General features: G+C 42.4%; 1 protein-coding gene across 6 annotated transcripts in view; it reads left to right on the forward strand.

Moving 5' to 3' along the window:
• KLHDC1 (kelch domain containing 1) overlaps positions 1-14491 on the forward strand; it is a 167390-nt gene that overhangs the window by 61973 nt on the left and 90926 nt on the right. For all 6 annotated transcript variants that reach the window (XM_033952968.1, XM_033952973.1, XM_033952971.1 and 3 more), the window contains 3 exons: positions 601-679; positions 10564-10647; positions 10756-10836. In XM_033952968.1, coding sequence (XP_033808859.1) covers positions 601-679; positions 10564-10647; positions 10756-10836 — 244 coding nt within the window. The remainder of the gene's footprint in view (positions 1-600; positions 680-10563; positions 10648-10755; positions 10837-14491) is intronic.

Consider the following 14491-nt stretch of genomic DNA (forward strand, 5'->3'; position numbering starts at 1 on the left):
GTGCTTCCACATAATTAAAATTGTGAACAATAGTTTGGTTTGATTTTCTTTGTCTTTTTATTCACTCTTTTTTGGTGTGATCAAATTTAGTTTTCCATATTTTGACTTCCTTATTTCAGGCATTCTATAAGCTTGCCAGTCCCCATCAACATGAATCCTAGGAGAGTACCTGCCTATAGAGAAAGGAATGAATTACCTATAATTGTTATTTATAAAGAAATATGTTTTCTTTGAGTCGTAACACCTCAGCCATTTCACTTTTAGGCAAGGTGCACTCGGTTCTATCTAGGACTCCTCTGTCTTAGTTCTGAGTAGAAGCTATGGTTGAAGAAATATTGAATAGTTGCTTTCTAGGCTGACTTAAGTTGTATCACTCTAAGCTTAGGAAATTTCCTTATAGTGGCACATGACAAGAGAATAAGTTTAAAAGTGTAAATCTCTGAAATACTACCCATGAAGAGCAATAACTACCAGTTTTTCTTAATTTTAAGTTAATTTGTTGTTTACATTAAATCAAAATTAAAAATGTGATATTTTATCTAAAGAAATCACAGTGAACACATGTAAATAATCAATGAATATTTTCATTATTTTTTTCAGGCTAATTTATTTTGGTGGTTATGGATGTAGGAAACATAATGAACTGAATGATTGCTTTGATGTTCATGATGCATCTTGGGTAAGACTAAATTTTCCATAACTGGTTCCTTTTTTAATTTATGTGATGATAGCATTAAATAGCAGCTGCAGAGTACAAGTATAGTAATTCAGAAATACATTTTCATATAACCAGACATGTCAGTAGGTTATACAGGCCTTATGTCTACTGCACATGTGTCAAACACAAGGCCCGCGGGCAGAATCTAGCCCGCCTGGCCATTTTATGCAACCTGTGGTGATTATGTGCCTAACACTACACCAGGGGTGTCCAAACTGCAAGTGGCCCAGCTTGAAGGTGATGCAGCGTTTTACTTTTGCCACCTCCAGGTGTTTACCTTCTGGCCGGCTCACTCCTCACTGCCACAGTTGTTTGCACAACGCTGTGGGCAGCAGCTCCTATGCACATCCCGTGGCTGAACCAGAAGCCTTCTCTCAGACATTGCAACGTCAGAGGTCAGGCTTCCGGCTCAGCTGCGGGACAAGCAAGTAGCTGCTGCCCATGGCTTTGTGTATAGAAACGACTGTGGCAGTGAGGAGGAGGGAGCCGGCCAGAAGGTAAACACTGGACAGAGGGAGGCACGTACTTGAGGCACAGAATGGAGGGAGGGAGAAGGGCGTGTTGGAGCTCGAGAGGGTGGGAGCACAAACTTCGAACAAATGATGGAAGGAGGAGGGAGGGGGCATAAACTTGGAACACAATGAAGGGAAAGAGGGAGGAGAACATGAGCCATAGGATGGAAGAATGGAGAGAGTGAGGGAAAGAAATGCTAAGGTGTGGCAGGGAATAGGGAGAATTGGTTGTCTGAAAGAGAGATGGTGCACATGGGGAAGAGGGAGAATTGTTGGACATGATAGTGGTGGAGAGGAGGGAGGGAGAAATGTTACACTGGGAGGGAGGAGAGATAATGCAAAGAAGGGAGAAATGCCAGATTCCAGAGAAGGGTGATGGAAGGAGGGAAGAGAGAGATGCCAGACCATGGAAGGGAAGGAGGGAATAGAGAGGTGCAAGATCATGGAAGGGAAGGAGGGGAGAGAGAGATGCCAGACTGCAGGGAGGAAAGATGCCATACCGCAGAAAGGAGGGGAACGAAGGAGAGAGATGTTAGTCCTTGGGAAGAGAGAGAGGGAAGGATAGAGAGATGCCAGACCATGGGAGAGGAGAGAGATTCCACACTATGGGAAGGAGAGGAGAAAGATGCCAGACCGTATCAGGGGGAAGGGGGAAGACAGAGTTGTCTAACTTAGGGAGTGGGAGAGAGGGATGAGATGGTGCACAGGGATAGAAGGGGTAACATGGAAAAGTAGATAGATTTTGAGAAGAAAGTTAAATATTAAAAGTTAATGCTAAAGATGGATGTATTAAGAACAAGCACAAAATCTCTTGCCCGTCAAAGGAATCTTATATCATCAAACTTGAAAGTGTTACAAAACTGATTTTTAAATAATTTTTGAATTTAGTGTGCTCATAGATACTTCAACAGGGCGCCATACAGCGATAAGGAGTCACTGATACAGTCCATAGGTTCTTAATCACAGCACATTATATTGATCGCTATGGTTTCTATTGTCCATTAAATTGTCCATATAACTCTTCAGAAAACAAAAATTAAACACTTATCTGAGCTGATGTGTCTCGTCTCCACACAGTCTGTGTTTTGCTAGAGCTATGTCAGAAAGTCAAATTTGAAGAAGTCTCTTTTGTATTATATTTTTTCTTTGCTTTAATGCGATGCCTTTCCAAATTTATTTTGGACACAGAGCACATCAATGTGAGTTCCTTCAAACTGGCAGCAAATCTTGCACTCAAGGGAGAGTAGTACCATGTTTCCACGAAAATAAGACCTACCCAAAAATAAGCCCTAGCAGGATTTTCGGGGTAGGTCTTAATATAAGCCCTACCTCCAAAATAAACCCTAGTCCCGGGATTTGCCGGCAGTTTCCCTTCCCTTCCTCCCATCCCTTGTGCAACAGAACCCTTGAGCAAGCACCCCCCCCCCCGAGTACCTGCACCTGCTGTGCAGCCGAATCCCCATCCTTCCCTCCCTCCCATCGGAACCCCGCCGCAAACCCTACTTACATCCCTAAGCAGCGTCGGGCCAGTAGCACTTAAAACAGGCTGCTTCAGACGGCAGAGTGAATTCATGGGCAGGCAAGGCTGAAACAGCCTGTTTAAAGTGCTACCGGCCCGACGCTGCTTAGGGAGGTAAGTAGGGCTCGCTGCGAGGTTCCGATGGGAGGAAGGGAAGGATAGGGATTTGTCTGTGCGGCGGGTGCTCGGGGGGGGGAAGCTCGCTCAAGGATTCTGCTGCACAAGGGATGGGAGGGAGGGAATGGAAGCTGGACAAGGGTCCTGCTGCACAAGGGATGGGAGGGAGGGAAGGGAAGCTGGGCAAGGGTCCTGCTGCACGAGGGATGGGAGGGAATGATAGAAGCTGGGTAAGGGTCCTGCTGCACGAGAGATGGAAGAGAGGGAAGGATAAAAGCTGGGTAAGGGCCCTGCTGAATAAGGGATGGGCAGGAAGGAAGGAGTAGAAGCTGAGCAAGGGTCCTGCTGCACGAGGGGTTGGGAGGGAGGGGAGGAAAGATGTTGCACATGTGGGAAAGAGAAAGGAAAGAGGAAGAATTGGGGTGAAGGAGAGGAAGGGAGAGATGATCATGTCCATTCCCCGAAAATAAGACCTAGTGCATTTTTTGGGCCTAAAATTAATATAAGACACTGTCTTATTTTCAGGGAAATACGGTAAAAACTGACGTGCTCAGACAGAACAGGAGGGCAAGAAAGGAATGAAATAGGAGAGCTAGAAGGTGAGAAGAGGAGATGGAAAAGTTGAGGTGGAGGACTGAGGAGTGAGAGGGTGAAATTTGAATGAGCAGACAGAAAAGAGTGAAAGAGAAAATATGTTAGAGACAGATGTAATTGGGAATGGAAGAAGATAAATAACAGCACCCAGTGGAAAGAGAGCAGAAGACAGACAAGAAAGCAGAAAAGAAAAACTGGGACCAACATGCTGGAAAAATAAAATGCCCAGACAATAAAGGTAGAAAAAAATGTGTTTTATTTTGAATTTATAAGTTTTGGGAAATGTGCAATGTGGATGTCTTTGTATTTTGTGGAAAATGCATTTCTGTTTTTAATTTCTCCTGATTTGAGTTTTTGGGTTGCCAAGGTCAGTTTCGAAAAAGTTTAAAAACCTGGTTGTTTTCACAATAGTTAATTTGATTTTAGCTGTCGAATAGTAATTTTAAGTAATTCAACATACTTTTTTTCTAATTTTTTCCATCCATCTAATCTAACCAATTTCTGTTTTTATCCCACAGTTTTTACTTGTTATGTTTCATTTTTTAACAAACTGTAAACCGTCGAGATCCTTAGGGAGTAGATTCGGTATATAAAATGAAGATTAGATTAGATTTTTGCATTTCAAAATTATGATCCTTTGTTCTGTATTTGATGGGAGTCTGTATGTTTTTATGCATGTGGGAGGTGTGGTATTCTGTTTGCATGTAGTTTATATGTAGATCTCTATAGCAGTCTCACTTGTTATGTTTTACTAGTATTAGGTATATTGCTGCCTTAGGGTCCTTTGTAATATTGTAGTGCTGCCTATTTATAGGTGGGGTTCATGTTGTCTGAATCATAGAAATTAATGTTACTGTTAATTGGCAGGTTTGCTACATGTATGTTGAGTTAGGAATTTTTTCAGGTTTAGTTTTATTTCACAGTGTGCCTAGTAATAGTAGTAGTAGTAGTAGTAGTTTATATACCACCTGCAAGCCCAAAAACTGTTGAAACTAAGGCCCCCTTTTACTAAGCCATAATAGAGGTTTCTACCATGGCTGAGTGCTAAATGCTCTGATGCTGCTCTGATGCTCATAGGAATTCTATGAGCGTCAGAGCAGCGTCAGAACATTTAGCACTGTAGGCTGCAGTAGAAACCTCTACTGTGGCTTAGTATAAGGGGGGAGGGGTAAATTCTGTAGTGGAGAGATTTACATTGCTATTACTCGGATAGCAGGAGAATTATTAATTTTTGTACGATAACTTCTATGGAGAAAATGTGCTAGTTGTGATCTACATCTGTTGTTGGGGGAGGGGTTGTGGATGCACTGCATTTTTACATTTAATTCATAAAATGGCAGACTAAAGGTCCGTGAGGGTCATGTACTGTATGTGAGCATTGCCCGTCAGGTATGTCCTGATTGAAAAATGGTTGACTACCATTGGGATACAAGGACTATAGCCCTACCAATATTTTGTCCTGGGAGATGGGAGTTAGGGACAGAGTTTGATTTGTTTGGCCCGCCCAAGCAAGAGATGTTCCACTTCTCCTATTTCCAGTAGAGCTGGAAATATAAAGGAGCAGTGTGAAATCACTAGATCAAAAGAAAGACTATCTAATATATTATTTCATGAAAAAAAAATTAAGTTTCGGGGGCGTCACGTGCCTGCGCTCAAGATGGCCGCTTAGCACGCTTCCTCCGTTGCAGCCCGGCTTCAAAATTACAATTTCAGCTCCGGAGAGAAAACACACAGGTCAGAGACAAACTTTACCCGCAATCGGAATGTCCTCTAAACCTAATAGAGTTGACGCTGCGCCGTCCACAAGCTCGGCGGCCGCGCATCCAGCATCTAAGCGGACGAAGCACGAGCCGCCCTCCCCAGCGAAGGCCTCTCAAACAGTCACAACCGAAAACGGCACCTCTATCTCTCAGGATCTTCAGATTCTGAGAGATCTAATGCATGAAAACCTTGCTGCCACAGCCGACATCAAAAACGAGATGAGTAATATTATGACACAGTTAAAGCAGCAAAACGCACGCATCGATCTCACGGAGGAGCGCCTTGACGCACATGACTCTCAGTACACAGAAATCCGGCGCGATCTGCTGAAAGTTACTGCTTTGCAAAAAGACCTGGAAGATATTTCTAATAGAATGAGAAGGAGTAATGTGCGTCTCATTGGGCTCCCTGAATCCACTGAGGGGTCAGACATGCTGAAATATCTACACTCATTCATACCATCCACACTGAAGCTCAAATTCCAACCTGATTTGGAAATCGAACGGGCACATAGGGTCCCCTCAGGCCCTCCAATACCATCTAAACCACCAAGACCTATAGTTATGAAACTCCTGCGCTACACGCAGGCTATACAAATCTTACAAGCAGCCAAATCATCTCCTGCTCTGTCTACAGATGGCAAAAGATTATTATTTGTCCCTGATGTCTCTAAAACCACGGCACAAAAAAGGAAAGCATTCCTGGCTATGCGGCCTCAGTTAAAAAATATTGGAGCGCAGTATGGATTATTCTATCCGGCCAGAATGCGGGTTACGTATCATAACATCACTAAAAACTTTGATGAACCTATTGCCCTGCAACAATTTTTGGATGACACTGTAGGAGCTATGACCTGAGCCAATCTGACCAAATATACCATCTTTCATGTTTCCCTGGAGCTGTGTTCACCTTCATGTTCAAAATACCGGGCTCCTGGGAGGAAGAAGCTGAGATCCTCTTGACAGCATGGGATCCCAACTCTGGTTCCTTGTTTGTTCATTGACTGTTTACATGTCAAGTATGAATCATTACTTTTATTTATTTTCTTCTTTAATTTTTCAACATTATCATCTTTTCTTGGAAGCCTACCAATATCTCTTTTATTCCCAGTATTGGTACACTATTTCAACTATTATGAGGATTCAATCTCTTTCTCCAAATGACTGACATTCATCTGGTAACTCTCAATGTCAAGGGCATCAACAGCCCCATCAAAAGGAAAAAAATTTTACACTATCTAAAGCACCTTAATGCGGATATATGCCTTCTTCAAGAGACTCATCTTAGTGGAGAGGAAGCTCAAAAACTTTCCGGCGGCTGGGTCCAACATTGCTTTGCAGCACCTGCCCTAAATAAGAAAAATGGGGTTGTTACGCTGATGAAAAAATCGTTAAACTTCCAGCTCTCTTCCCATCTTTTTGACCCCAGTGGCCGATGGTCTCTGATTGAGGGTTCTATCTCAGTGAAACCCTTGAAGATACTTAACATCTACGCCCCGAATGCAGATGACCCTGCCTTCTTTCATCACTTCCAAACCGTGTGTTCTTCTTCTCTCACATCAGACACCATTGTTGCTGGAGACTTCAATTTCCCACTAGATCCATTCATAGACAGATCGTCCACTTGCCGTCCGGCCAAACTCAGAGTTCGATCTGAAGTTATCAAATTGATGGATTCCTATGGCTGGACAGACATATGGAGAATTTTTCATCCCACTGACAAAGACTTCACCTTTTATTCAGCACCGCATCAATCATTCTCTAGGATTGATTATATCCTGGGATCCAAGGACTTGGTTAACCTCGTAACTTCATCACAAATCCATGATATCACTATCTCAGATCATGCAGCGGTCTCATGTACTTTCAACTGGTCCTCCATGTCCAAATCTAGACACTGGAAATTGAACAACTTTCTGCTCCAGGATGAGTCCTTCCTCTCCCATATTAATAAGGAATCAAATGCCTTTTTCGACACAAACATTTCTGCAGATATGGAATTTTCCATCATTTGGGAAACGTATAAAGCATGGCTCCGAGATGAAATTATTAGCTATTCAGCCCATCAACTAAAGAAAAGAAAATCCACTTTGCATCAATTGGAACTTGATATACATTCTTATGAGACTCGTCTCTATGACCACCATGATCCTTCTCTATACAAACAATTACAACAACTTAAATTTCAATACAACGAAATCTTTAGTTCCCTTGCTTCAGCTACGATTTTCCGTCGCTCAGCCACCTATTATGCTTCCTCCAATAAAGCGGGTCATTTACTGGCCACCTACCTCAAGGGACGCTGCTCCAAACACCGCATCACACACATCAAATCAAGCAACGGACTACTGCACACGATTACCAAAGACATATTAGAAGATTTCCGTACCTTCTATGCTGATCTATACACCTCTGAATCTACCTCGTCGACAGAAACTATACAAAAATTTCTTCATTCACTTGATCTACCCTCCCTTACTGATTCTCAACAGGAGTCTCTCTCCCAACCAATTTCTCTTGAAGAAATCACTCGAGCCATCACCTCACTTCCAAATGCTAAATCTCCTGGCCCAGATGGCCTCACAGCGGAATTCTACAAATCATTCACTCCTCTCTTGACACCTCATCTTCTCTCTTATTTCCAAAGTCTCCTGGCAAACTCATCTCAACTGCACCGTTTCCTGGAAGCAAATATTGTTGTTCTACCAAAACCGAACAGAGACCATCAACTTGTTAAGAACTACCGTCCTATATCATTATTGAACCTGGATTACAAACTATATGCTAAAATATTAGTATTTAGAATGGAAAATGTTATTTCTAATCTTATACATAGAGATCAAGTTGGTTTCCTGAAGGGTAGATATGGAGCTGATAACACCAGACTTCTATGCCATGTACTTCACTCCACTCTGTTGAACACCAGTTCCTCAGCATTAGTCTCCCTCGATGCGGAGAAGGCGTTCGACAGGGTGGAATGGCCTTACTTATTTGCTGTACTTTCAAAATTTGGTTTTCCAAAACCCTTCATACATATGATATCTCTTTTATACAATTCTCCTACTGCTAGAATCATAGTAAATGACGACACTACTCCTCCATTTACACTCTGTAGAGGTACCCGGCAGGGATGCCCCATATCCCCACTATTGTTCAACCTCGCTCTTGAACCTCTGCTTACGGCCATTAGAAATTCACCAGACATTAAGGGTATCACCATTGCTAACATAGAATTTAAAATATCGGCCTACGCCGACGACGTCTTACTATATCTTTCAGACCCGGAGACCTCATTGCCTGCACTAATTCAACTGATTAATTTCTTCTCCACTCTCTCAGGCTACAAAATTAACTGGGACAAAACTGAACTCATGCCTCTAAATGACTCCTGTGTTCCTTTTCATATTCCTTCACAACCGCTCACTTGGATTACCTCGGGTATTAAGTATCTGGGTCTAACATTTGATAGGGATCTGAAATCCACTACACAAATTATCTCCTCTAAACTCATTGCTCAGATCAAAACCACTCGCTCAGCATGGTCTCCACTCCACTTATCTTGGTGGGGTAGATTGGATACTATTAAAATGATGGTGGTCCCCAAGATTACATACATATGTAATATGTTTCCTCTTATGTTTCCTTCCTCCTTCTACAAACAGATGGAATCCACACTATCTCACTTTCTCTGGAATGATAAACCCCATAGAATCTCTATTCAAAAATTGAAAGCTCCATCTCACTTAGGCGGTGTTAATTTTCCTGACCTCAAATATTACCACCAAGCATTTCTTCTTCGTCAAGGAGCCGAATGGATTTCCTCCTCTTCTTCCCTAGACATACCCAATTGGTTACGATTGGAATCTTCTCTTGCACTTCCTTTCCCCCTTTTTAGATTGATGGGCACAACTAACCCTCCTCAGTTGATCAAAAATCCCATCATGTGGGCCACTTATAAAGTCCTTACTGACCTAGATCAGCAATTAGAAATACCATGGAACAAGTCTGCCTATTGTCCCATTTGGTTTAACAAACTCATCAAAATTGATGGTCAATCTATTTCTTGGCCTTTTTGGTACAACCAAGGTATATGGGATATAGGTTCCATCTGCCATATGAACGGGACTTTCCTTACTTTCTATGAGCTCCTTACCGATTTTGCAATCAAAGAAACAAATTTCTACCGCTGGTTACAATTAAAATCTTCGGTAAGAAAAGCTGGACTTGGCTCAGTATTATTCTCGCCTATCCCTACTTTAGTTACCCTTTCCAAACAATTTTTAGCGCTGGGTCATACAGCCTCTCATTTCTATAAACATCTAAAATCTCTCACGACATTCCCACTGTCCTCCCTACAATCTGCTTGGGAATCTGACCTAGATATTTCAATTTCTGACGAGGCATGGGCATACATATTTAAATCTACCTTTCACACTTCTCGCTCCGCCTCCATTCTTCAACAATCATTCTTCTTACTTCATAGAGCCACTTGGACCCCCATAAGATCTCACCGTATTAATCCCTCATTCTCTAAGAATTGTTGGACCTGCAATTTATCTGACGGCACTCTGAAGCATCTTCTCTTCTCCTGCTCCTCCATCAACTCTTTCTGGTCCTCCATATGGGGTACGATATGCTCTATATTTCATATAGATATTCCCTTGACATATCAAATGCTTCTACTGAAGTCTTTCTCATTAAACGACATAATACCTGATTCAGATTATTTCCTCCTGGACCTCTTACTCTCCCTAGCCCTTAAGGTTCTCTTGTCTTCATGGAAAGACTTATCTAAAGCCTCATATTCTCAATGGTGGAACTTGGTTTGCCTTACTTACCGGTCTGAAACATACTTAGCTAAGGCCTCTAACAAGTTTCTCCATTCCCAAACCAAATGGAATTCATTAAAACTATATTTGTGCCCCAATCAATCTTGATATCCTTGCTTCCATATAATAATGTTTTTATTTAGTTTTTCTTATTTCTATCACAACTATTTGTGCTATATTTATATATATTGTTTTGTAGAAGATGATTTATACATTTAGATTACATTGATGCAAAACATTTTTGTTATTTTACTTTGATTCATACTTGCTAACACTTCTTCTGGATGTTAATATTAGATATAAGGTGCACTCCTACTTTGTTTATATGATGGTTACTGTCGGAATATCTTATAATCATCTAAATATGCACCTACTCATTTTACTGTTTGATTGTACCTCTCATTCACTATGTTTTGTTATATGCATCCATATTTTGTATTTTGAAAAAATTTCAATAAACAAACCTTGACAAAAAAAAAAAAAAAATTAAGTTTCATTATGCCTTTATTTTCAGGAGGGGCAAGTGTTTTGGGGGTGGAATAATGATGTCCATGTGTTTGACACAAACACACAAACATGGTTTCAGCCAATAGTAAAAGTGAGTATTGAGTGTTTCAACAGCACAATTTTGTTTGTAAATCGTCAGTCTACATATAAAACTCTTGACTGTGACAATTTCTAAGGCACTGTGTATGTGTACTTGCAGAATGTTGCACCTCAGCCTCGAGCAGCGCATACGTGTGCCGTGTTGGGAAACAAAGGTTATGTCTTTGGAGGGCGAGTGCTGGTCAGTACTGAAATATTTATTTTCATTCTTGCAAAATTTTCTATATTGAATACGGTGTGAGGGAAAAATACAGTTGCTAAATGTTAAATTTGTTGCAGTCATTATCCTAGGACAAGCAGACAGCATATTCTCACATGTGGGTGATGTCATCCACAGAGCCCTCTACGGACAGTGCAAAAAGTATACTGTCACTTTAAAAATCTTAAGGACTGCCCATACCATGCATAAGTCAGTGCCTTCCTGCCCAATGTTGGCATACGGGGCCATGAGTTTTCTCAGCGGTACTGAGAAACTGTATTTTGTAATTTTTCTACATGCATCAAACTTTTTCAGGTCCTTTAACATAAGAACATAAGAATTGCCGCTACTAAGTCAGACCAGTGGTCCATCGTGCCCAGCAGTCCGCTCACGTGGCGGCCCCCAGGTCAAAGACCAGTGCTCTAAATGAGTCCAGCCTCACCTGCGTATGTTACAGTTAAGCAAGAACTTGTCCAACTTTGTCTTTAATCCCTGGAGGGTGTTTTCCCCTATAATAAACTCCAGAAGAGCGCTCCAGTTTTCTACCACTCTCTGGGTAAAGAAGAACTTCCTTACGTTTGTACGGAATCTATCTCCTTTCAACTTTAGAGAGAGCCCTCTCGTTCTCCCTACCTTGGAGAGGGTGAACAATCTGTCTTTATCTACTAAGTCTATTCCTTTCAGTATTTTGAATGTTTCGATCATGTCCCCTCTGTCTCCTCTTTTCAAGGGAGAAGAGGCCCAGTTTCTCCAATCTCTCACTGTATGGCAACTCCTCCAGCCCCTTAACCATTTTAGTTGCTCTTCTCTGGACCCTTTCGAGTAGTACCGTGTCCTTCTTCATGTACGGCGACCAGTGTTGGACACAGTAATCAGGTGAGGACGCACCATGGCCCGGTACAGCGGCATGATAACCTTCTCCGATCTGTTCGTGATCCCCTTCTTTATTATTCCTAGCATTCTGTTCGCCCTTTTCGCAGCCGCCATGCATTGCGCGGACGGCTTCATTGACTTATCGATCAGAACTCCCAAGTCTCTTTCCTGGGAGGTCTCTCCAAGTACCGCCCCGGACATCCTGTATTCGTGCATGAGATTTTTGTTACCAACATGCATCACTTTACACTTATCCACGTTGAACTTCATTTGCCATGTCGATGCCCATTTCTCGAGCTTGATTATGTCACATTGCAGATCTTCGCAATCCCCCTATATCTTCACTACTCTGAATAACTTCGTATCGACCACAAATTTAATCACCTCACTCGTCATACCTATGTCCAGATCATTTATAAAGATGTTAAAAAGCACGGGTCCAAACACCAAGCCCTGCGGCACCCCACTGGTGACACTCTTCCAGTCCGAGTATTGTCCATTTACCCCCACTCTCTGTTTCTTATGTTCCAGCCAGTTTTTAATCCACATGAGTATTTCACCCTCTATTCCATGGCTCATTCCATGTGGAACCTTGTCGAACGCCTTCTGAAAATCCAGATATACAATGTCGACCGGGTCGCCCTTGTCTATCTGCCTGTTTACTCCCTCGAATAAGTGCAGCAAGTTCGTCAAACAAGATCTGCCTTTGCTGAAACCGTGCTGGCTGGTTCTCATCAGACTGTGCCCATCAAGGTGATCAATGATGCAGTCCTTTATCAGCTCCTCTACCATCGACAGATTAGCTATTAGTTGAAGCAGTTCAGCTATAGTCCCTTTCAGTTCCTTAATTACCCTCGGATGGATGCCATCCGGACCTGGGGATGTATCGCTCTTAAGCCTATTGATCTGCCTGCATACCTCTTCTAGACTGACCATCAACCCTGTCAGTTTCCTGTCTTCATTTCCAGCATATAGCCTGATAGGTTCCGGTATGCTGTGTATATCCTCTTTGGTAAATACAGATGCAAAAAATGTGTTCAGTTTGTCGGCAATTGCTTTGTCCTCTGTTAGCACTCCCTTTATTCCATGGTCATCCAGCGGTCCCACCGCTTCCTTCGTGGGTCATTTCCCCTTAATATATTGAAAGAACGGCTTGAATTTTTTTAGCCTCCTTGGCTATTTTTTCCTTGTAGTCTCTTTTGGCCCCTTTTACCACCTTATGGCACCTGCGTTGATTTTGTTTGTGCTTATTCCAGTTTTCGTCCATTCTTGACCTTTTCCATTCCTTAAACGAAGTTTTCTTATCTCTGATCACTTCCTTCGCCTCTACAGTGAGCCACGCCGGTTCCTTGTACTTTTTCCTCTTGGATCCCTTGTTGATACGCGATATATATAGATTTTGCACCTCAGTGACTGTGTCCTTAAAAAGGGACCAAACTTGCTCTAGCGTTTTTACAGTGTTTATCCTCTTCTTAATCTTCTTCCCCCCATGAGTCTCATCCCTTCATAATTCCCTTTTCGGAAGTTCAGTGCCGTGGCCATCGTTCTGGACCAGTGTTTCGCCCCTGCATCCAGGTCGAAGTGGATCAGCATCCCTTCTACTTCTACACCTTGTGCCAGTCCTCACAGTCCATTTAGAATTAAGTCCAGAATTGCATTTCCTCTTGTATTTTCCTTGACAAGTTGTTCCAGGAAGCAATCGCCTACATTTTCTTTCATGGTTCTTAGTTGATTTACTTTTATTTTAGTTGAAAAAAGCTGGGCCCACCAGCCTTCCCCTGACATCAATTCTGACGTCAGAGAGGAAGTTCTGGGCCAGCCAGGCAGCTATTAGCTTGCCCAGAACTTCCTCTCCGATGTCAGAATTGATGTGGGGGTGGAAGGCTGGTGTGCCCAGCGCTTCTGCAGTCACTGCTGGCCTGTTACAGTGTCGGGGAAACATGGAGAATGCAAAGGCAACGCGAGTCTATCACGGAGCCCGGGACACCCCTGTCCTAGAACTTCAAGCAATTTGCAATGCTCTCCGCACATTTCAAGATCGCCAATGCAATGATGTAGTACTTATTTGAACGGACAACCAAACAAGTAAGGGGGCACATGATCTTACCAACTTTGCCAAGAAGTGATCCAGATCTGGTCCTGGGCAATTTCTCACAACATATTCTTAATAACGGTTTACTTAGCAGAGAAGCTAAATGCTTAACAGACAAGTTGAGCAGAATTTTACAACCTCATGAATGGTCACTCATCTCGACCATTTATACCAGAAATTCTTGGATTGGGGGACCCCAAAAGTGGACCTTTTTGCTTCCCCCCCACAAACACAAACTACTGACCTTCTGTTCCAGAATATCCCTCCAGATTGACTGAAATCAGATAACTTCTTCTTCAACTGGACAAACAAATTTCTTTATGCATTCCCTCTATTACCATTAATCATGAAAACTTCTCAGACTTTGCCAAGAGCAATATTCCATGCTACCGATTCAGGGCAAGCAGTGGCTTCTCCCATGTCTCTCTCAATAACAAGACTATGGACTATTCCTCCAGAAACTTGTCCAAACCTTTCTTAAAACCAGCTATGCTACCCGCTCTTACTACAACCTCTGGTAATGTGTTCCAGAGCTTAACTATTCTCTGAGTGAAAAAATTTCCTCCTATTTCCTCCTTCTCAGACTTTGCCAACTTCTCATAGCTCCATGGTGGCCATGTCAGCCTTGGTTTCCTTTGCTACTATAACTCAGAAACTGATCACTCTATGACT

Source organism: Geotrypetes seraphini, chromosome 7 (genome assembly GCF_902459505.1).
Source record: "Geotrypetes seraphini chromosome 7, aGeoSer1.1, whole genome shotgun sequence".
NCBI lineage: Eukaryota > Metazoa > Chordata > Amphibia > Gymnophiona > Dermophiidae > Geotrypetes > Geotrypetes seraphini.